The sequence below is a fragment of the Phasianus colchicus genome, chromosome 6, assembly GCF_987193195.1.
Source record: "Phasianus colchicus chromosome 6, bPhaCol1.hap1.1, whole genome shotgun sequence".
In the NCBI taxonomy this organism is placed as follows: domain Eukaryota; kingdom Metazoa; phylum Chordata; class Aves; order Galliformes; family Phasianidae; genus Phasianus; species Phasianus colchicus.
In genome coordinates, this window is record NC_143441.1 from 52,632,461 (window position 1) to 52,655,188 (window position 22,728).

At 53.2% G+C, this 22,728-nt stretch overlaps 4 protein-coding genes, 1 long non-coding RNA gene and 1 pseudogene across 8 annotated transcripts in view; 1 reads left to right on the top strand and 5 right to left on the bottom strand.

Annotated features, from left to right (window-relative positions):
- The window catches only part of MINDY4 (MINDY lysine 48 deubiquitinase 4), a 154,655-nt gene extending 152,754 nt beyond the window's left edge, over positions 1-1,901 (bottom strand). The window contains exon 1 of one of the 2 annotated variants that reach the window (XM_090143288.1): positions 103-1,901. In XM_090143288.1, coding sequence (XP_089999414.1) covers positions 103-165 — 63 coding nt within the window. In that variant the 5' untranslated portion in view covers positions 166-1,901. The remainder of the gene's footprint in view (positions 1-102) is intronic. The other variant, XM_031608268.2, reaches the window with a different exon arrangement.
- On the top strand, positions 221-17,884 carry LOC149917628 (uncharacterized). 3 transcript variants are annotated; one of them, XM_090143293.1, is made up of 3 exons: positions 221-357; positions 2,165-2,337; positions 11,024-17,884. In XM_090143293.1, exon 3 carries the CDS (start codon positions 15,022-15,024, stop codon positions 15,823-15,825), a length of 804 nt encoding a protein of 267 aa, XP_089999419.1. In that variant the 5' UTR covers positions 221-357; positions 2,165-2,337; positions 11,024-15,021; the 3' UTR covers positions 15,826-17,884. The 3 variants fall into 3 exon arrangements, with proteins under 3 accessions (XP_089999419.1, XP_089999418.1, XP_089999420.1); XM_090143292.1 differs by having other exon boundaries at positions 328-448; XM_090143294.1 differs by lacking the exon at positions 221-357 and having other exon boundaries at positions 2,040-2,337.
- LOC149917629 (uncharacterized) lies at positions 6,392-7,648 on the bottom strand. Its single transcript, XR_016467952.1, has 2 exons — positions 7,557-7,648; positions 6,392-6,754 (listed from the first exon to the last, which is right to left on the bottom strand). It is a non-coding gene; the product is annotated as an uncharacterized LOC149917629 (long non-coding RNA).
- On the bottom strand, positions 8,025-10,517 carry LOC149917630 (GTPase IMAP family member 9-like). Its single transcript, XM_090143295.1, has 3 exons — positions 9,543-10,517; positions 9,207-9,254; positions 8,025-8,808 (listed from the first exon to the last, which is right to left on the bottom strand). Exons 2-3 carry the CDS (start codon positions 9,226-9,228, stop codon positions 8,162-8,164), a joined length of 669 nt encoding a protein of 222 aa, XP_089999421.1. The 5' UTR covers positions 9,229-9,254; positions 9,543-10,517; the 3' UTR covers positions 8,025-8,161.
- Positions 17,885-18,646: 762 nt separating the features above from the next.
- On the bottom strand, positions 18,647-20,397 carry LOC149917631 (GTPase IMAP family member 1-like). Its single transcript, XM_090143291.1, has 2 exons — positions 19,878-20,397; positions 18,647-19,740 (listed from the first exon to the last, which is right to left on the bottom strand). The coding sequence occupies exons 1-2, from the start codon at positions 19,915-19,917 to the stop codon at positions 18,791-18,793; spliced, it is 990 nt and encodes a 329-aa protein (XP_089999417.1). The 5' UTR covers positions 19,918-20,397; the 3' UTR covers positions 18,647-18,790.
- Positions 20,398-20,781: 384 nt separating this feature from the next.
- Positions 20,782-21,995, bottom strand: LOC149917632 (GTPase IMAP family member 1 pseudogene; annotated as a pseudogene).
- Positions 21,996-22,728: the final 733 nt, after the last annotated feature.

A 22,728-nucleotide genomic window follows, 5' to 3' on the forward strand; every position in this document is an offset into this window, starting at 1 on the left:
CCAGCAGCCCCCATCCAGCGTCCCTCCCTTCGCCTTTTAACAATGGGCGTTTCTCCTGCGCCGTTCCCATTTATCCCAGCCAGAAAATCAAGACTAAATTACCTTTCTACTGAGAAATTCTCTCACCAGAGATGCAGCCACTTCTTCCACGAAGGAGTTGTCCATTTTTAGCCCGCAGTCTTCTCGGGGGGGGTTTCCTTGGCTCGGTCTGACCGATCCCCCATGGCAGCCCGGCCAGGGGATGCGGCCCTGGAGCAGCTCGTCCTGCGTGCCGCCGGATCCCAGCAACAGCAGCAGCAGCAGAACTCCTCCCCGTGGGACGAGAGCCGAGCTCGCGGCTCAGCAGCAGGCGCCCTGGTAACTGCTTGCAAAACCCGAGAGCTGCTCGGAATAACGTCCGGGAAATGAATGTTTAAAGTTGAGAGGCTGAAGGATTTTCTGATTTGGGGTTGGTTTGTTTGTTTGTTTTTAAATCATAGAATGGCATGAGTTGGAGGGGACCCAGAGAGGTCACTGAGTCCAACTCCTAAGTTGCTGAGAGAAGCATAGTTATGTGCAAGCTATCACTCCTGTATGAATGCTGCTTTCAATCGTGTCTGTTTCTTTTGGTAAAATTGCACTTTTGTTAAATACGGCTGCATTTTTGTTGTATTATACTTCATCTCTCCTACTGGCAACAACTGAAGTGGGAACACTCATCCATTCCCTGGGCAACTGACCTGGTGCCTGCTTTAAGGGCTGGCAGCCCTACCCACAGCACAGGGGTTGAACCAGATGGCCTTTGAGGTCCCTTCCAACCCAACCATTCTGAGATTCTATGAGTGCAGTCTTTCCTTTCAGGTTGAACCTATATTATAGACAGTACTACAATATATTAATAGGAGGGATTGTGTTGAGTCATGCTTTGAGCCTGGGGACCTGATTTAGGTTGGAGAGGACCTCCAGAGGACATGCAGTCTGAGGATTAAATTAGATTAGATTGCTGAGGGTAGCAGTGTCTAGGGATGCAGATTTTGCATTCTGGACAAACTCTAAGTATTTGACCACTGTTAGCTGGTTTCATAGAATCACAGAATCATTAAAGTTGGAAAAGACCTCTGAGATCATCCAGTCCAACTGACCGCCTACCAGCAGTCCTACTCACTGAACTATGTCCCTAAGTACCACATATACCCATTTCTTCAACACCTCCAGGGATAGTGACCCCACCATTCCCTCTGGGCAGCCTATTCCAGTGCCTGACTGCTCGTTCAGAGAACTTTTTCCTAATAACCAACCTTGTTACCCAGTTAAAGTTTCTTCTGCTGACAATTTGTCTGACAGTTCTCTCTTTTCCCCCTGTATTTCTTCCATGATCAGTTTGGCTTCCATCTTGGGAATATTTGGATAAATGATGATTGACTTTCAGTGAAACGTAATTTGCATATGCTTTCAGGATAGCGGGGGGGTACTTTGCTATCCATGTAATAAATAAGACATGCAAAGGGTCTGACTACTTCACTAATGTTGTCTGTGCAAGCAGTCTGATATGCATTCATTAGCTTGCGATTTCATTTGCCCTAAAACATGATGCACCATGCAAAAGAATGCTTGGTATTATACAGTATCCCTGTCTCCCCCTACGTTCCAGGAATTATATTCCAAAACGAAAGTGGGGCATAGTTTTAATAACATGGCCACTTGGAAGGTGTCATTTCAATGCACGTATTCCAGAGATGACTGCTGCATGACTGTGCATGATGAGGCACATCAGAGGGGCTGTCATGCTGCCAAGCCTCCACTGACTTCCACTGATTTCACAAAACCAGTTTGCTATGTCCAGAAGGCATTCAGGTGCTTAGCTTCATGATTGGCGTCAACAAAGTAGATTTATACAGCAGCATATTGGTAAATGTCTTTGCTCCTCAAAGAAGTGTTTTTCTCTAAGAGGTAAAAGAACTACATCATAGGCTTCTGACCTGGTCAAAATTGCAAAGGAATTTGCCAACCCCAAAATTGTTCAGGGAGAAAAAGAAAATGAAAAATATTAAGATATTCTGTATCCCTGCTGATAGCTGTAACAAGAAGACAGCATTGCTTTTTGGAAGCTTTTTGCCTAATGCAGTGAAGTAAAAGCTGCATGTACACGTGTATGTTAATGCTGGTTTATATACTGCTTCTGCAGACAATGCTATGTTCCTCTTTGGGATGCTGCAAGCACAGAAGTGTGACCTGGGAGCTGCAGAACTTGGATCTGGTACAGCTGGATTCTCCCTGATCAGAAATCACTGGTAATAATTCCCTGTGTTGCTTATTAGTGGAAGATGTGATGTTTCTTCGTATCTCCAGTACTGAGAGGTGAGAAAATAGGTGGCACTGGGACCAAGAACTTGGAAAGTCCTCAGCAGGACAGAGGGAGAAAATATGCTGAAAAAGATAAAGACAGGGAGATGACTTACCAAATGCCATCAGTGATAAGTCAGGCTTGACTAGAGAAACATTAAAGGGGAGTTGTAAGAAAGCAGGGGACTGATTCCGTAACAGGGTCTGTTGTGATAGTACAAGGAGAAATAGTTTCAAACTAAAGGAGGGGAGATTTGGATTGGATATCAGGAAGAAGTTTATAATAAGGGTGGCGAGGCACTGCACAGGTTGCCCAGAGAGGTGGTGGTGCCCCATCCCTGCAGACACCCACAGTCAGGGGATGGGCTGTGAGCACTGATGTAGCTGTGGGTGTCCCTGTGCACTGCAGGGAGTGGGACCAGATGGCCTTTAAAGGTCCCTTCCAACAATTCTCTGATTAATTTCATTTGTTGCCAATTAAAAAAATAGAGCAGGATGGTGAGAAGCAAAAACCAGAATATCTTCTCCCTGTTCTTCCTTATTCCTGGGCTCAACTTCAGTCTTTCATTTGTGGCTCTTCTGCCTCTTCCCCACCAGGTGGCGCAGTGGGAACGGCAAATAGGTGATGTCACCTCATAGCAGCCTCTCTCTGCTGCTCCTTCCTCTTCATAGGTTGAGGTTCAGAGGGATCTCTGCAGGTCAGTTTGGCCAACCCACTTGCTTGAGCAGCGGGATGCAGTATGGGTATGTGGTCCTCCACCGGCGTCAGAGAATTCCTGAATTCCCTCCCAGTGCTGCTACCAAAACCAGCATTGAGTAGATGAGAGGAAGAGATAGCAGAGGGAGGGGCTCTGGGTGTCAGAGTAGTGGGACGTTGGATGCTGGGAGGTAGAAGGGAATGTGAAAACCCAGTGCAGTGCTTGAGGCAAGAATTGAGGCAGGAGCATTTTGCAACACAGAATTTAGAAAAAAGCCTTGTGCTGGGTCAGAAAGCTGCAAGACAGGAATGAGTAGTGCAATGCTGGTAAACATATTCAAAAGTAGCTTTTAAATAGATACTGGTGAAACAAGCATTGCAGGAAGAGCTGTAGAGCATATTGCAGATGTGTGAACTCGTTGGAGAGAACTAGGCTTGCAGAAGGTACCTATTTCCAGAGCAATGAACAGTCATCAGGAACTTGAAAAAGGCAGGAGGGGGAAAGAGTTTGAATATTTCTTTGAGTAGGAATAGCTGGAGCACATGTCTTAAGAGCTTATACTTTTAAAGGACGAAACGTCCAACAGTCTTTTAAAAAAGTTGTTGTTGTTATGCGTGTACATAGCAACAGCACTATTAACCTGCCATCAGCTTTTGATACTCTGTTTAATGATGGGAGAGATAACAGCTCTCAGTTCGTGCCAGGGATGCCCTCTCGCGTTTATCACTCAGTATTGCAGCAGTGGCAGAAGCGCTCTTGAGCTCAGCTGCTGGCACTGGCATGGAGAGCAGACTTCAGTACCGTAATCATAAAATCGTTTGAATTGGAAGGGACCTTTAAAGGCCATCGAATCCAACTGCCCTGCAGTGAACACTGTACTGACCAGCCTTAAAAGCACCACAGTTGTGCACAAGTCTTTACAGCAGAAATGCAGTTTAATATTCAAGTACGAGACAAAAGATTTCTAAAAGTCTAGGAAGAAGTGCTCTACCGAGGAGCCTCTGCCATATGCAGAGGGTGTGGGGGGAAGGCCCAGGTGGAGCTGGTCAGGATAGATGTGGTAGAGGCAGTGTCCTTACACCCCATGGATGCATCTTAGATCCAAAATATCCACAGCAAGTTTCTATCAGTGGACTTGTCAGCAGTCAGACCCTGATGCTCTCTTTATCAATGAAACCATTGGTTCCTAGAACCAACAGTGCCTGGGTTCTACATGGCACTGAAGCCACCACAGGGACAACCAATTCAATAACACTTTAAAAACTGTCTCTCTGCAGTTGTTTATCTACTGCTGCTTTTCTTCTTCAGCCCCATGAATCCATACTGCATTGTCTTGCTCAGACTAATCTGAGAAAGCACTATTTCTAGAGGGATGGTCCAGACACTGGGGAGTCCTGTTCCCAAATGCTACATTAGGGTATTGCTTAAAAATGTTAACTGGGCTGTTTCTTATTGTGTTTCTCCAAACTTTACTGGCAAGTCTGGAGTACAGCAGCCACAGCTTTCTGGATGTTTTTAGTGAACAAAATGCAGAACATTTCCTTATTTGCTGAAGGAAAAAAAGTGGAACATATAAAGGATTTTCTAAATGTAAAATGCACAAACATTTTATGAACAAGAAATGGATAGTGAAGCTCATACTTCATTTTTTGAAAGGAGATTTTATAAGAGTTTTGTACAGTGATCAGTTTGTACCAGACTGGACTTGGCCGAGGAATATCTGGGGCACTGAACTTCTTTCATGCTGATGACTCTCCTGTGATAGACATGTCTATCTGTTTGTCTATCTGTCTACTATTTATCGTCAGCTAGACATTGTGATACAGTATAAGTCAGTGTCTGCTCCACTACTGAGCAAACAGATCCTATCACTGAATCCTCTTCCTGGGTTTGCCATGGGACCAAGTTTTGTCCTAATGGTGCTGGTAGCTCGTGTGCAGGTATAAAGTGTTTGTGATTGTTTCTTTTGTCCAACAACTTTGGAAGGAAGAGTGTGTACTCAAAGTACAGTTGTACTGGGATGGATGTTAAAAGGCTTTCCACATGGCATAGTAGCACCTTAATTGTCATAACTAGAATTTGTGGTGAACCACATTCCCTTTTGCTTTAAAAAAAAAAAAAAAAAAAAAAAGGTACTGTTTATAGCTGTAATTTTACCCTGGATCTTAAATCTTCCTCTGCTTTGCCTGGCATAATGGGTTCATCTTTGCATATTTGCATTCTATAGATATAATTTTCTCTCTTCTGTGATTCGTGTTTTCTTATTCACATGAATAACTGCTGTTCCTTGTGCTCTTCCAGGATAAATTATTTTATGCGGTTATTCTTGAAACATTACATCTTAAGCATTAAATTAACCTTGGATGTGAAACATAGATAGCAACATTGTATTAAACAGGAATTCTATTAAGTAATTGACAGATTCTTTTAAAGTAGCACTAGAGCTCTTGAAGGTTATGACACTCACTTGACTTCATAGAATTGGTGTTTGAGCTGCTGTGAACAGGAATATAGGAAATTACTGACAGACTGGAAAAGTGTTAAAATACTCAGTAGGAAACAATATTGCACAGTGAACCTTGGAGGGTTTTTGAAGTGCCCCCTAATTCTCTTTACCCAAAAGTCGCTTCATCTGAATTCCCCTGAGCCAGCTGCTGGCTGATGACACTCTTGCATAAATCCAGCAGCCCACTGAGGCTTAATTTCCCTTTACAAACCTGTGCCTTATTTTTTCCATACAGGCTGTGTTTTTCCATGTTCACAGTGTGTTTATTGTTTATTATAGGCTCTGTCACATTGCCAAGGAGGCCATTTGCAGGCCCATAATTGGTAGATACTTTGTAGAGCCTCTCTTGTAGGTGGGAATTACATTAGCAGCACTGCAGGCCTCTGGCAGGGCAGCCCTATGTGAGGCGGGTAGCACAGGTGTGCCAGCAGCTCCATTGTTTCACATTTGAGAGTTTTCTGTTTTCTGTATGTGGACACCCCTTCCATTTCTTTAAATTTCAGCCTTTTCTTTCAGACCACCTCTTTAACTCCTTATTGAGCCAAATGGGAATTAATTGGTGTGGGGTGTTTTGCTTGCTTCCTATTTATCATTTTGGTCTCTGCTTCTAATCCTGTGTAGCTTCAAGACTCCCATAGGCTTCCTGCTCTTGAGGCTATTCTTTTCAGCTATTTCTTGACTAACGGTGTTGTTTTTACATTGTTCTGTTTCTTCACCATTTTTACCTAGTACTCTCTTCAATTTCATGCTTTTTTCCCTAGCAACATCATTGTGTTGCTATCACTGTGAAAGAACAACTCTTCCAGTGATGCCACGGAACTTCTTCCAATGCATGACTTAAGTGTCTTATGTGGTTTCCTATACAGCTTCTTCTACAACCTACTTGCACTAGGGCCCTCAGCTCTACTCATACCCCTTCCCCTGCAGACCCTTCCCCATCTCTGCAGCATCACTACTGTTGAAGTCAGAGGTACAGAGGCTTTGTGTGCATTACTAAGGAGAAGTGACCATAATGTAATGGGCTGATGTAATCTCTGGTCCTCCCTTAATTCTTCACCTATTTAAATACTCACTTTTTGCTGTCCCCAGCAGCACTGGTCAGCTTCACATCTAATTGAGCTTTGGTCACATCCAATTTTTCCCTGCAATGTTGAACAGCAGCTCTGTGTTTCTCCCATATCATCCGATCCCAATCCCAGTAACCAGGCACTTTCTTTTTCTGTCTAACCTGTAGAAGAAGATCCCTGCTCAACTGAAGGCACAGCTTTTGCTTTACCAACTAAACTGTCCTCGTCCCAGCCCACGAGGCCTCACACTGCTGCTGTTCCCACCGCTCCCACCCCACATGGGCAGAGGCATCGAGCAGCAGCGTGGTGCTGAGCTGCCTGCAGGGAGCAGGAAGGCAGAGCCTGGGGCTGTGCAGTGCTGGGGCTGCATCCCGGCCCTGCCCTGTGCTGCCCTGCAGATGCCCCGAGCCAGGAAGTGCCCGGCCCCACCTGCAGACACACTGCGTGAGGCACAAAGTGCACAGCCAGACACATCCTGTAACTGCACTCAGCTCCGGGAAGTGCAGATATTGAAACTAAGAGTGAAGGAAGGCAGAGAGCCTCAGTTCTTGCACGTGGGGCAGCTCCCCCTCCCAAACAACCTCCATTCCCAGAACAGCCTGAATGCCCCACAGCTATCAGTGCCATCTCTCCCAGAGCCCTTCTGTGAGGCTGCCGTCTGGCCTCTCATCCCCCATTCTGCGCATGTATCCAGGGCAGCCCTGTCCCAGGTGCAGAATGCAGCTCTCGCTCCCATTCACCTCCGTGGGGTTGGGAATTGCCTGGCCCTCCCATCGCTCAGGTTCTCTCTGCAAGGCCTTTCTGCTCCTGACAGTCAGCAGCTTGTCGCAGTCAAGTGTCATCCACAGCCTTCCTTACTGCACCTTAGTGACAATTTCCAGTGATGAAGAGAACACTGAAGAGAATCAGCCCTGACATGGAGCCCTGTGGAACCCCCATGACTGCCACCAGCACAGTGCACACCTGTCCCAGATCCTGGAGTCCAGGTCTTCACCCACAGCACTGCGTACGTGTGTAGCTGTGTGCTGAATGTTTCATCCTGACAATTCTTCCAGGAATATGCTGCCCGTTCTGCTGCTGCCTCCAAGCTGCAGATTGCCCACATCACCTGCACACATGCCAGGTGAGGCCAAAGGTTCCACAAACATTTCCCGTAAGTGTGCTCCATTCCAAGCAGTGCAGATAACGCATCTAAGAGCAAAGGCTGCTGGAGAACCTCAGCTCTCGCACCAAGGGCAGCTCCCCTTCCCACATCCCCACCATCCTCCAGAACAGCCTGCATGCCCACAGCCACATGCACCAGCCCTCCACATCCCATCCCCCAGAGGCACAGCCAGCACTGGGCCTCGTCCCGACTGCACCGTGTGTGTGACCACCCCCTCCCAGCACTGCTTAGCACAGCACAGAACCCAGGGCACAGACAGATGCTCCTCCAGACAGCAATGCTCAGTGTTTATTGACAGCTCCCTCAGGCCCATCACCACACACCATGCCCCACATTGCTGTGTTGAGACAGCAGAAATGGCATGGCAGAGCAGGTGTCTGCTCTGGGACTGACCCCTTGCTGCCTACAGGATGGTACAAAACTTTTCACGGAATGTCCGTGTGTCTTCATCCATCATTTCCTGTGTGTAACGTGGAGCACTGCGATTCTGCTCTACCATGGTGTCAATCATGTTGATGAGCTCTGTAACCTGCCGATCTCTCGCATCTCCGGTGACTCCATTGCTGAAACCAATGTACCGATTTCCACACTTTGCTGCCAGCTCCTTGAGGTATGGGCTCTGTTCTATGAAGCCCTTCAGACCTTTTGGATCCTTCAGCTCGTCTACTCGGGTGAATAAGAGGATTGTGTATCTCTCTGCTTTAGTATGGAAAATGTCGGTAACCAACTTAGCCACTTCCTGCTCTTCCTTACTGATTCGGGCCAGCTGCATCACCAGGATTATGGCATGGACCCCTGCATAGAGTTTCTTAAAGGCATTCTTAATCTTTTCAGCTGTTTTCTCATTGACTTCCTTAGTGTCAAAAAGGCCAGGAGTGTCGACAACTTCAATTGATCTACCACTGAAGTGGCCTTCTTCTTTTTCATACTCTCGGGTTACCGACTCTGCTGACAGTGTAGAAATAAATGCTTCCCTTCCAAGGATGGTGTTTCCTGTCGCACTCTTCCCATTCCCTGTCTTGCCCACCAGGATGATGCTCAGCTTAGATCCTGGAGAACAAGCAGAGACGTGTGTGAGCCCCACGGTGCCGGGGCACCCTCTGCTCGCCACACGCCAGCTCCCAGGCAGAGGTGCCCGGGGCCACAAGGAAAGGTGTCCCTGAGCCACCGCTGTGCCCTGCGGGGACGGGACGGGGCACGGGCTGGAGCCGGCTGCCAGCAGGCACACAGGGCTCGCTCGGCCCCATCCGCCCTCAGCCTCGCTCTGTGAGCTCTCAGAGTGGGGAGATGGGAGGCAGCTCAGGATACCCCCGAGGCCACGGCCTCCCACAAAGCCCATGTGCCGCGTGCACGAGGCTGCACGAGGTTGCAAACCCACCGTGCTTCACCAGCACAGCTAGGAACCAGGCCAGGCTGCAGCTGCCTGCATGTGGCGCTGAGCAGCTCACCTTTACTTTGATGTGCTGCCATTGGGAGAGCACTCACACTCGGGTAGCCTGAAAGGAGAGAGATTTTAGGTGAGAATGACACAAACCTCCCCTGATTCCCTCCCTGTGCCAATGAAGGTGATACAGATGATCTCTGGGGACTCAGGTCAGTCCCACAGCCGTGTGAGCATGGAGAAAGCCAAACGGCATCAAAATTACTCATCTCCATTGACTTTCTCTTCATCAAAAAATGTTGGCTGAAACTTATGCATGGAAGTCATAACCCACTCCTTGAAAGCAGGTTCTGCATCCTTGGAATCTCTTCCAGCAGTGGCAGCAGAGCTGCAGGCAACTCACCGAAGCAGCGCTGCGCTGTGTCCCCAGGTCTGACTGCTGCACTTGTGCTGTTCCTGCTCTCCTCCTGCACAGCAGTGCGGGGGCTGGAACCGCTGTGCAGCTCAGCAGCGCTTTTAGAGGCAGCGTCAGGGGGAGGGCAGTGCTGCCATCGCACATCAGTGCTGCTCCACAATTGGCCACATCTGAGCTGTCCCACTGTGGGGACACCGCCCACTGTGCCAAAGCCACATCCAGCCTGGACTTGGGCACTGCCAGGGATGGGACCTCAACTGGTATTCTAGGAAACTTGATTAATGGCCTCACCACCCTTGTCTTGAAGAATTGCTTCATGATACCTAATCTAAACCTGCCCTCCTTTACTTTCTAGCCATTCACCTTTGTCCTATCAGTACACTCTCCTATAAAGAAAGCCTTCATGTGCTTTGCAGTGCCGCTACCCTGGCACAAGGACCCAGAGGCTGTGGGGTCTCCTTCTTGTGGTTCTCCAGCACCCCAAACATGAGGCTTGACGCCCTGCTCTGCATGTCCCTGTGGAGGCAGGGAGACAAAATCCCACCATCCCTAAACCACAGGTCACTGTGCAGACCGCCCGCTCCATCCCCGCCCGTCGGTCCCCCATCGCCCGCTGCCCAGGGCTGTGTCCCTTTGGCTGTGGAACCTCTGCAGGGACGGAGACCCACCGCAGTGCTGGGCAGCTGGTGCAGTGCTCACCCACCTGCACAGGTGGGAAATGGAGTGGTGATGTTTCCCTCAGATTTTTCCTCGGGAAAAACATGGAGGAGAGTTTACATGAATGAGCAGCTGCAGTGCATGGAGTTCTGCCTCGGGATTGCTGAGGACCCAACCAAAAGTTAATCAGTTGGGAATAATGAGAGAACTGGGAAAAGGAACATTATAATGGGGACCTGCTACAGGTAGACGCCGTTGGAAGAGCAAGCAGATGCTGCCCTCTACCAACAGACAAGAGCAGCATCACATTCCCAAATGTGCTCATGAGGGAGCTCACCCACCCCTGCATTTCTTGTAGAGACACCACAGCATGCCGTAAGCAATCCAAGAGGTTCCTGGAGTTGATGAGTACTTCTTCCTCCAAGTGACAGAGCCAACAAGGATTGGTGCTCTGATGGATGCTCACCAGCAAGCAGGGACTTGTGGGGAGCAGGAAAGTCAAAGGCAGCCTTGGCTGCAGTGACCATGGGCTGGTGGAGAGCAGGGAGGAGGGTGAAAAGCAAGTCTTGGACTCCAGGAAAGCAGAACTTTGTCTCTTTGAGGAGCTGCTTGGAAGAGTCCTCAGGGTTAAAGCTCTGGTGGGAAGGGGGATGCAAGAAAGCTGGTTAATGTTCAAGGCTAACATGCTCCAAGCTGTAGCCCAAGTGCCGAGGGAGCTAAGGCCACTCTCCATAATCTTTGCTCGGTTGTTGCAACTGGAAGTAGTGCCTGAAGACCAGAGGAACACACATGACATTGCTGTCTTTATACAGGGCAAGAAGCAGAACCTGGAAAAATTCTGGCCAGCAGGACCCAGGGAAATACAGGAGCTTTGCCTCCATCAGGGGAAGGCAATGGCATAGCTCATCATTTCATGCACATGATGGAGAGGATCGTCAGTTAGACAGATAGACATGGATTCACCAAGGGGAAGTCATGCCTGACCAACCTGATAAGCTTCTGGAATGAAATCACCAGCCAGATGGATGAGGTGCGAGCAATGGACATTGTATTCCTGGACTTCAATAAGACCTCTGTCTCCTGTAAAATTCTCCTAGAGAAGCTGTTTAAGTATGGGTAGGATGGGCAGACATTGAACAACTGGACTCAGAGGGTGGGGATCAGAGGAACCCAGTCTGGTTGGAAGCCAGGAGCTGGCTATGAACCCAGGGATCACCACTGGCTGCAGTCCCATTCAACATTTTCATGTGTTGGGTTTACACAGCCACGTTTAGGTAGACTAGATGACCATCAATCAATTTTCTCAAGAAAAACATACATTTGAAATATAAATATGCTCAGAGGAAAGAGAATTGGATAGTGTGTGATAACAAGGTTCTGATTCAGCTGGCAGAAGTGGAAACTGAGCATCAGCTGCCTTACAGGGCAGTGCTGCTACAGCATCTTCAAAGACTGCTCACCAAAGTATTAACGTGTTGTGGCCAATGTTATCTTCACATTGTTATTTACTGTAACCTTGACACAGGCCTGCTATCTCAAAAAATATCTGGAAGAAAGGTCCAAATAGAAAAGCATGTTTCTGGGGGAAGAGCAATAGAGGGATGGTCCATAGCTACTGCAAAGGCATCCAAACCCATCGTGGTACCACAGCAAACAGCCTTGTTGCTGGCAAACTGGCTGTTCCAGACTGTAGAGATGGAGAGCAAGAACTTGCTCACTGTGGAGGTGTTTTGGTGCTTTTCTTTGGCCAAAAGAATTCTGAATTTAGCTCTACACACCAATAAAGGCATACAAGTAGTAATTGCAGGCATACAAGTATGAATTGCAGGTATTCCTACAGTGGCAGGGAAAGACAATGCAATGACCAGGAAAACCCATCGCATAAACACATGGCTGAGAGGCTGGTGCAAATGCAAGAATTTCAGGTTCTTTGATCCTGGGGCGATCCACTCGGCACCTGGCCTGAGGTCTGCAGATGGGTATCACCTGTCTCAAAGGGGGAAATGGATCCTTGTCCAGGAGCTGGCGGGACTTGTAGAGAGGTCTTTAAACTAGATATGAAAGGGGAAGGGGATAAAACCAGGCCTGCTAGAGATGAGCCTGGGGGAGCGATAATGGGGTTAGGGGTGAGGTGAGGGGCCCAGCTAAAATGTGTCTATACCAATGCACGCAGCATGGGCAGCAAACAAGAAGAGATGGAAGCCATTGTGCGGCAGGCAAACTATGACCTAGTTGCCATTACGGAAACGTGGTGGGACCACTCCCATGCCTGGAGTGCTGCAACGGATGGCTACAAGCTCTTCAGGAAGGATAGACGGGGAAGAAGGGGTAGTGGCGTGGCTCTCTATGTTAAAGAGTGCTTTGAGGTTACTGAACTTATGACTGGGGATGATAAGGTTGAATCCCTATGGGTTAAGATCAGGGGAAGAACTGACAAGGCAGACATCCTAGTGGGCATCTGTTACAGACCGCCGAACCAGGATGAAGAGACAGATGAGGTGTTCTATGAACAGCTGGCGGAAGCTGCGTGATCGCCGGCCCTTGTCCTCATGGGGGACTTCAACTTCCCCAACATATGCTGGGAATGCAACTTAGCGCAGAAGAAGCAGTCTAGGAGGTTTCTGGAATGTATGGAGGACAACTTCTTGATGCAGCTGATAAGAGAACCTACGAGAGGAGCTGCCCCGTTAGACCTGCTGTTCACAAACAGAGAAGGTCTAGTGGGAGATGTGGAGGTTGGGGGCTGTCAGCTGTCTTGGACAGAGTGACCACAACATGGTAGTGTTGTCAATTCTTGGTGGAATCAGGTGGGGGAACAGCAAAACTGCTACCTTGGACTTCTGGAGGGCAGAGTTTGAATTGTTCAGGAGACTTTTAGGGGGAGTCTGCTGGCGTTCAGTCTTAGAGAATAAAGGGGTACAAGATGGGTGGTTGCTCTTCAGGAAGGAAGCAGGGGCTGGCTGTCCCCCTGAGCCACACAATGGGCCGGCGCAGAAGAAGACCGGCGTGGATGAACAGGGAGCGATTCTTGAGGCTCCGGGAGAACAAGAGAATCTACCGCCTGTGGAAGAAGGGATGGGCAACCCGGAAAGAATACAAAGAAGTTGTTAAGATGTGCTGGGAGAAAATCAGAAAGGCAAAAGCCCGGCTTGAACTCAACCTGGCCGCTGGGGTAAAAGGGAACAAGAAACTCTTTTACAAGTATATCAACAGTAAGAGGAGGACCAGGGAGAATCTTCATTCTTTACCGGATGAGACTGGGAATGTGACCACTGAGGATAAGGAAACAGCTTGAGCCCTCCACTCAGCGTCCTCTGCTCTGGGCACAACAAACCCAGTGCCCTCAGCTCTCCTCACACCCCTTGCCCTGTAGACCCTTCCCCATCTCCACAGCCCTCCTTTGGATGCTCTCTAACGGCTCCCTGCCCTTCTCACATAGCAGCACCCCATGCTTTAGGTCAGGCTGCAGCACAGAGCAGAGGGGACAGTCCTCTCCCTCACCAGCACTGCTGGGCCTGCTGCACCCCAGCTCTTTTGGCTGCAGGGCACTGTGGGCTCATATCCACCAGGATAACCAAAAGCCTCCAGAGCCCTTTTGTGGGGCTGCCATCTGTCCTCTGCTCCCCCCCTCTGTACTGAGAACCCATATCCAGTCACTGAAGGGAATAGAGAACTCAGAGCTCCAGGGGTCCCACGTCACATCACTGGTGATGAAATCAGAGGCTGAAGAAGGCATGAAATGCCTCTGCTCTATCTCTGTTTGTGAGGTGCCCACCCTCACCACGTAACGGCCCGATGTTACCAGCAGTGCAGTGTGGTTGGAGGTCTGTGAGTAGTGGTGTTCCCCAGGGGGTGGTGTTGGGTACGGTGTTGTTCAGCACCATAATCAACGATCTGGATGAAGGGATGGAGTCCACCCTCAGCAGGTTTGGTGATGGCACAAGCTGGGAGGAGCAGCTGACACATCTGAAGGCCGTGCTGCCATTCAGCGAGACCTGGACAGGCTGAGAGCTGGGCAGGGAGGAACATGATGGGGTTTAACAAGAGCAAGGGTAGAGCCTTGCACATGGGGAGGAATAACCGCAAGCATCAGTACAGGCTGGGGATGAGCTGCTGGAGAGGAGCTCAGGGGGAGCTGGAGAGACCTGGGGGTCTGTTGTGGTTTTGTGACATCTGGTTGTCAGTATGCCACATAAGAACACCAGCCTCTGGTAAGACCGAATGCTACAACAGGTGTGGTAGTGAGGGTCTGGCGCCCGGAAGATATCGCGTTGTACGGGAAGACAGGGTCCCCCTCCCGATAGCCAATAGCGTTCAGTGCCCAGGTGATATAAGGCCGTTTTTCCCGCCAATAAACGCCATTTGCCGTCCACCACATTGGTGTCCGCGAGCCGATGGACCGAGCGACCTGGGATTGGTCGCCGTGCCGTTCCCGAACCAGGTCGCCACGCCTACGATAGGCAACAAGTGGTGCCAAAACCCGGGATTGTCGCCTGGACGGGTGAACGGCGGCCGGAGCGGCAGGAGCAGCCCGGCGGGGAGGACGCTCCCGGACCAACAAGGAGGATGGAAGTCCTTGTGAAGGTCGTATCGCAGTTAGATAAGCAGTGGGGTATCGATTGTAAGCCCAAAGATTTTACTCTCGCTATTGCGAGGCTTTTGCGAATTGGGGTCATTGACCAGCTGGTGGATATTCTCCACCCCGAAGTGTGGGATAAGCGCACTAAAGCGTTAACTGAGGAGACGATGTCCTCGGGCTGTGGGAGAAGCCTAGAGTCGTGGGGGAGTCGCGCGGGCCCTGCGCAGGGCCATGCAGGAGCGGGAGAGCTGGAGGGCGGCAGAGAGCCGTTTGTCGGCCGCCCCGGGACTGGGAGTCGGGGCGGCCACGCGGACTTTGCACCCCTCTGACGATTACATGTCCTCTCAATCGAACCCCGACCCGCCCACGGAGGGACAGAAACGTGCTAAATCCTTCTGGGGTGGGTTAATCGAGGAGGCCAGGGCTGCCGCGGAGAAATCGGAGCCCGAGGAAATTTGGGCTCGACCGCCCCACTCTGCGCCCCAAGATGGCGCCGAGCCAGGAGAGGGAGGGCGGGGGGAAGGCGCCCTTGGCGGGAACGTCGAGGAGGTGTTAGATAAAGGCGGTGGGAGCGACCGGGAAGGTGAGGGGAGCGTGAGTGAAGGGTGGAAAGCCAATCAGAGCGGCCGTCTGAAGAAATGCCGCTGTGGGGCGAACATCCCGCCGAGCAGAGGGCGGGACGAACCAAGAGGGAGGGAACGGCCTGCCCGCAAGGGAAGCGGGCGGGGCCGGAGCCTAACAAAAAGGTACCGGAAACCGGAAGTGGCCGATCAGTCGGGCTCTGACTCCGGATCAGACACTGGCTGCGACGAGTGGTTCGCAATTGACTTAAACTCAGAGGAGGAGGGAATGAAGACGAACAGAGTTAAGAGCCGAAATATTCCCATCCAAATTAAAGAGAAACCGCGAGGGGGAGAAATCCCTCTTACAGACTGGATAAAAATAAAGATTGCATGTGCTGACTGGGCCCCATCGGCCACACTAGTGTTCCCAGTCCGGGTGATGGATGGGGACAGAGGGTCCACTCGCCGATAAACCCTAGGGATATACAAGCAATTGTTAAGGCAATTGCAGATAAAGGGCTTAACTCAGCTATGGTCTCCACCCTTATAGATGGTGTTTTTGGGGGAGACGATATGCTCCCATTTGACATAAAACAAACCTGTAGACTAATTTTTGATGGAGCAGGGATGATTGTTTTTAAACAAGAATGGGAAGATAACTGTGCAAGACAACGAGCTCAAGTAACTGGGGCGGATCACCCACTACATGGTTCCAGCCTGCAGCGGCTGATGGGTACAGACCCAACAATGATTACCCCCCAAGCACAGGTCCTGGGCCTCCAGGCCCATGAAGTTATGACAACTACTTGTGCGGCCAGGGATGCTATTTGCACAGCCTCTAAAGTTATTGTTAAGCCATTGCCATGGTCCACCATAAGACAAAATGGAAGTGAGAGCTTTACACAGTTTGTAAATTGCCTCCAGGCAGCAGTCGACTCCTCGACCCTGCCTGCGGAAGCGAAAGGCCCGGTTGCCACCAAGGTGGCCCACAAGAGCGCACCGGCCACAGGCGGCGTGACCAGCCTGGCACGGTGGTGCTGCACAAGATCCGCTGCTACCGGAAATCCATGGAGCTGCTGATCTGCAAGCTGCCCTTCCAGCGCCTGGTGTGCGAGATCACGCAGGACTTCAAGACCGACCTGCGCTTCCAGAGCCCAGCTGTAGGCGAGCGAGGCCTACCTGGTGAGGCTCTTTGAGGACATCCAGCTCACCTGGCACATCCATGGGGAGTGCACCTGAGGCCACAGCCCATCCCCTTTCTCTTCCGATTAACATCATGTTGGTAGACCACCAACAACTGTTACAAGAATGTTCTTGTTCAGAGCACCTTATGTTTTCTATTTGAGTTTTCTATTGAAGATTGTTCTATTTGAGTTTTCTATTGAAGATTGTTATATATTGTTATATTTTACCTAATTTAATTGTGCATAGGGAGGGGGGATATGTGGTAGTGAGGGTCTGGCGCCCGGAAGATATCACGTTGTACAGGAAGACAGGGTCCCCCTCCCGATAGCCAATAGCGTTCAGTGCCCAGGTTATATAAGGCTGTTTCTCCCGCCAATAAACGCCATTTGCCGTCCACCACATTGGTGTCAGCGAGCCGATGGACCGAGCGACCTGGGATTGGTTGCCGTGCCGTTCCCGAACCAGGTCGCCACGCCTACAATAGGCAACAACAGGTTGTTAAACACCATGCTGAGAGCAATGGGTGACAGAACATTTAAGCACTGGGAGAAGCATTTAGCAGGAGCCACCTGGCTGGTCAACACTAGAGGATCAGTCAGTCAAGATGGTCCTACCCAATCCAGCTCCCTACATACTGTAGAGGGAGATAAGATCCCTGTGGTACATGTAGAAAGCATGTTGGGAAAAGTGGTTTGGGTCCTTCCAGCTTCTGGAAAGGGCAAACCTCTCCATGGAACTGTTTTTGCTCAGGGACCAGAGCACACTTGGTGGGTGATGGAGAAAAATGGGGATGTCCAGGGTGTACCACAGGGAAATTTGATGCTGGGGGAGTGATTCCATGTACATGTATGTATATAGATATGTGCATATGTAATGCATGTTAATTATTGTTTGTTCGTATATAGATATATGTTAAGTATGATGTGGTGATGTGGAATAAGGGGTGGAAATGTTGTGGTTCTGTGATTTTTTGTTGTCAGTATTCCACATCAGGACATCAAGTGAACCAGTGGGAGTTAAAGAGTTCATGTTCTGGTTCTGCTTACTGCCTCTTATGGGCATTTTGAGTATTCTGATGGAAGGGAAAGGGCAGCATTCCGGGAGGACTTGGTGTGAAGAGGAAGTGAGGTGGAGTCTGGACAGGACCCTGCCGTCTCTCCGTCTGGGCCCGCTCAGCTCACAGCAAAGGCCACGTGCTTCCCTTGTACTGTCGTGGTGACTCGCACTTTGGGCGCTCTGATATCTCTCTCTCATTTTGTTTGATTTGGTTAAATTTAGTAAATTACTGCTCCTCCTCAGATCGTTGCCGGTGTGTTCCTTTTGTTAAACCCATCTACTAACTCTCTGCCTTGCTGTGGGGCTGGAGTCTCCCAGATCACGCAGCAAACCATTATTACCCCTTTCTTTTTTTTCTTAGCACTTTTGTCTCTCCTTTTTTTTCACAGGTCTGTGCCCCCCCCTTGTCACAGACTCAGATAACTTCGGGACAGGGTCCAGGATGGTCATGAGCCAGCAGTGTGCCCTTGTGCCCAAGAAGGCCAATGAGATCCTGGGGTGCATTAAAAGAAGCACGGCCAGCAGGGCGAGGGAGGCAATCCTCGCAGCCCACAACACACCAGCAGCGAGATTCATGTGTTCATGGAATACAGGAGGTACCATTGGTCCCTCAGCCTGGCCCAGGCCTGGCAGCAAAGTGGCACAAATCCCTGAAATCCTGCAGGGCAATGGGAAGGAGGGCTGAGTCCCTTGGTGTCCCTGCTCCCAGCTGGCACCTGGCCCTCTTCCCATATCCTTCACTTCCTTCATGTGCCACATTCAGGGATCTCCCCAAAATTCACGCCTCTGGGGACTTGAGGAGTGCTCAGATCACAGCAGTGGGGGCCCCATGATTGACCTCATCCCCACCCTGCTACCACTAGAGCTGCTTTAGGATGGGTCATCCCCCCATGGGTGCTGCTCCATCTACCAGGGCGCTCCTGCACTCCCAGGAGCACGAGGGCATTTCCCAGCAGCTGCTGCCCATCTCTGTCCCTGACACTGTCCCACCACAGCCAGACCACATCGCTGGCAGTGAGATGGGGACGAAGCCACGGTACAACACGGCAGGCTCACACTTTGATGCTGTATTCAAACTGAGATGAGCAGCACACATGGGTCTGCAGTGCCATTAGAAGGAAAAGCAACTGTCTGTTTTGTGAGGCAACATTGCAGTGTGCCTACCAGGGAAAGGCAGCACAGCACAGCTCTGCTGGCTAACGCACAAAGCGGTGGTACAGCCGGATAACGCTCTGCCAGCCCCGCGAGAGCACACGGCGCAGGGCGCGCCCGAGGACCAGCAGTGCTGCAAGGACGCAGCGGCAGCAGAAGCACACGCGCCACGCACACCGCGTGCCGCGCAGCCACTGCACGGCCGGGATGAACCGCAGCCGCTCCAGAAGCCGCGTGTGCCACCGCCCCTGCAGCCGCCGCTCCACGTCCTCGGCCAGGAGATCGCATTTCTTCTCGAAGTCGACGTCCGAGCGCTCCAGGAGCCGCGCGGCGCGGTCGTAGAGCTCGTTCCGGTAGTGGGCGCTCAGGTCTCCCCCCAGCACGCGCACCACGGTCTCCAGCAGCTCCCCGACCCGCTCCTCCACCGCCGCCCCGGCCGCCCGATTGTCGAAGGCGCAGCACCGTCCCCCGCAGTCCCGCAGCAGCTCCCGCAGCGCGGCGGTGCCGGTGTCCTCCACGTGCCGCCGCAGGGAGCCGCCCCTCAGCTCGTCCCCGCGCGTGAAGACCACGACGGTGCGCTCGGCGGCGCCGCGCCCGAACAGCCGCCACACTTGCCGGACGGCCGCCTCGTCCTCCTGCGTGAAGCGGCCCAACTGCGTTACCAGCAGCAGAGCGTGCGGCCCCGGCGCCGACAGCAGCGCGCAGCGGGCGATCTCGCGGCGGCACTGCGCGCTGCGCTCCGGCGAGTCGAAGGCGTCGGGCGTGTCCACCACGTGCACGCCGTATCCCCTCCACGAGCCGCTCTGCCGCTCGCTCCTCTGCGTCACCGCGCGCGTGGACAGCCGCGACTCGAAGGCCGCCCGCCCCAGGATGCTGTTCCCGGTCGCGCTCCTGCCGCCGCCGCTCTTCCCGACGAGCAGCAGCCGCAGCTCCGGCGGCCCTCCGTTGTCCCGCGCCCCGCGGCCCTTCGGCAGCAACGGCGGCGGGAGGGGCTCTGCGGGGGAGCGACGAGGCGTGAGGCGTCGTCCGGGGGGCACCCGCAGCCCCCCGGGGCCGCCCGCCCCGCGCCGCGCTCCCGCGGACCCCGTCCCGTTCCGGACACCGCCCGCCCCTCCGCCCCGCGCTCCTCACCGGGCCACGCGCGGTCGTCCCGATGCGGGTCGCTCCGCATCGCTGCTCCGCGCGGGACGGCCGAGGCCGGGCTGTGCCGGGGCTGCACGGGGACGGAGAGGGCGACCGCGGGCACGCAGCGATGGGATCGGGCACCGTTCGCCCGCGGGAAGCGGCGCCAATCGCTCCGACCCCTTCTGACAAAAGCGGCTCTCCGGAGGATCCCGCACGGCCGTTCCGCCTCAGCCGAGCTGCCCCGCGCCTTATCCCGCTCCCCGCGGCTCCGGGAGCGCAGAAGGTGCCGGAGCCCGGCCGGCTTTTATGAGGGGCCGCGGGGGCGGGGCACGACGGGCCGTGCGGGGGCAGCCGGGGGTTGCCTGTCGCTCCGCGGGGAGGGGCGCCCCGCCGGTAGGCGGGCCGAAGGTCGCGCAGACCGTAAACGCCTTTTCCCGTCAACGGGCCCGTTTCCCATCAACGCGCCCGGTTCCCTCCGCGCCGTCCAGGGCACCGGAACCGCGCGGTGCCGCCGCCGCCCCGAGCACGAACGGACGCGCCACCCCCCGCTCCCGCAGCGCCGCGTCTCTCCCGGCCAAGCTCCTCAGAGCCGCGCGGCCCCGGGGGTCGCCGCCCTCCCTGCCGGCCCCGCCCGCGCCCCGCACCCGGGCCGAGCTCCCGGCGGCTCCGGGGTGGCCGGGCGCTTCCCGACCCGCCGCGCCGCGCCGCGCTCCGCTGGGGGCTGCCGGCCCGACGGGGAGCGGGGCGGCGGACGGCCGCGGGCACGGAGCGGCGCGCGGGGCGCTGCCGGCACCGGGGCTGCTCGCGGGGCGGCTCCGAGCCGGGGCGGCTCCTCGGTGCCCGCACTCAACCGGCGGCGTTCGGCCCCACCCGCAGCAGCGCAGCCGTCGCGGTTTCGTGGTTTTTTCGTCGTTATTCCACATTCGCTGCGTCGTGCAGCGATGGGAGTTGAAGAGTCCATGCGGCGGCTCCAAAGAATGATCTACAACTCCCAGAAAGGCACAGCGCTCCCAGAACACTTTATTTTGTTATTTCCATCTTCCAGGGGGGAGTCAATGATAACAGAACTGAAAACTCACGGCAGCGCTCTCCTTTGCTCCCTGTGTGTCACAGCTGCTGCAGCATCAGCACAAGAGCTTTGGGTTTTAGATACTCTCGTTTATTTATTAGCTTCAATTCCAATTAAATTTCACAATACAATTAGAAAACTAAGTATTTTTTTCCTTAGCTCATTGCCACCGCTTCCCTTGTCTGGATCCATCTTCCTTCCCTCCCAACCCCCCTTTTTGGGCATGGACCTGTGATTAGATCTTAATTATGGCAAACACAACCACCCCCACTTCTGCCGGGGCCCCTCGCGCTTCCTGCATGCGATGCTCACAGCCTTCTCCAGCACCTCATCAGCCTGCACATCCCGGTCCTGCCTCGGCGCTCTGTTGCTCACAGCGCAGTACTGCTTCCCGCACGCCTTCACCAGCTTCCGCAGCGCTCCATTGTCGGTCATCTTCACGTACTCATCCAGCGAGCCGCCCCCCAGGTCTTCCTTCCGTGTGAACACCACCATCATGCGCTTCTTAGCGCCCTTCCCAAAGAGCTTCTGCACGCTCTTCTGCACCTCCCGGTCCTCCCGTGTGTAACGGCCCAGCTGTGTCACCAGCACCAGCACGCAGGGCTCACGGGCAGCGAATCTGAGGCAGCGCTTGCACTCCTCGACCAACCGCTGCTCGTCCCACTGTGAGCCCCCGAAAATCGCCGGGGTGTCCATGACCACCACGCACCAGTCGCCCCAATCCCGCCTGCCATCTTTGCATGTGGTGGTGACGGGTTGGGACGCCAGCTGGGACTCGAAGCGCTCCTCACCCAGCAATGTGTTGCCGGTGGCGCTTCGCCCCGCTCCGCTCCGCCCCAGCAGCACAATGCGCAGCTCCGGCCGCTCACCTGCGGGGACAGCGGGACACGGGTTGGACGGGACGGACAACTTCTCCACCAGAAGCTGCCGACCCCACGCTGCGCTTCCGTGGACCCCGTCCCATTACAGACAGTGCCCACAGAGCCCGGACCCCGCAACGGCACAAGGATACCGAGCACCACATCAGCAGGCACACAGGGCTCGCTCGGCCCCATCTGCCCTCAGCCTCGCTCTGTGAGCTCTCAGAGCGGGGAGATGGGAGGCAGCCTCAGGACACCCCCGAGGGCACGGCCTCCCAGAAGGCCCATGTGCTGCGTGCACGAGGCTGCACGAGGATGCGAACCCACCGTGCTTCCCCAGCACTCAGCCAGGAGCCCAGCCAGGCTGCAGCTGCCTGTGCTTGGTAAGCAGCTCACCTTTGCTTTGCTGTATTGCCATTGGGAGAGCACTCACTCACAGGGGAAGCCTGGAATGAGAGAGATTTTAAGTGAGAATGACACAAACCTCCCCTGCTTCCCTTCCTGTGCCAATGAAGATGATACAGATGACTCCGGGGACTCAGGTCAGTCCCACAGCCGGGTTTGCATGGAGAAAGTGAAATCTCGCTAAAATTACCCATCTCCATTGACTTTGTCTTTGGAAAGAAATATTGGTTGAACTGTATTCATGGAAGTCAGAACCCACTCAATGAAAGCAGGTTCTGCATCCTTGGAATCTCTTCCAGCAGGGGCAGCAGGGCTGCAGGCAACTCACCGAAGCAGCGCTGCGCTGTGTCCCCAGGTCTGACTGCTGCACTTGTGCTGTTCCTGCTCTCCTCCTGCACAGCAGCGCCGGGGCTGCAACCGCTGTGCAGCTCAGCAGCGCATTCAGAGGCAGCGTCAGGGGGAGGGCAGTGCTGCCATCGCACATCAGTGCTGCTCCACAATTGGCCACATCTGAGCTGTCCCA

Coding starts and splice junctions, on each gene's coding strand:
- LOC149917631 (XM_090143291.1), bottom strand. CDS start 19,917: ATGCGGAGCGACCCGCATCGGGACGACCGCGCGTGGCCCG. Junction 19,741..19,877: donor GGACGACCGCGCGTGGCCCG/GTGAGGAGCGCG, acceptor GCTCCCCCGCAG/AGCCCCTCCCGCCGCCGTTG.
- LOC149917630 (XM_090143295.1), bottom strand. CDS start 9,228: ATGGCAGCACATCAAAGTAAAG. Junction 8,809..9,206: donor GGCAGCACATCAAAGTAAAG/GTGAGCTGCTCA, acceptor CTTGTTCTCCAG/GATCTAAGCTGAGCATCATC.
- LOC149917628 (XM_090143293.1), top strand. CDS start 15,022: ATGCAGGAGCGGGAGAGCTGGAGGGCGGCAGAGAGCCGTTTGTCGGCC.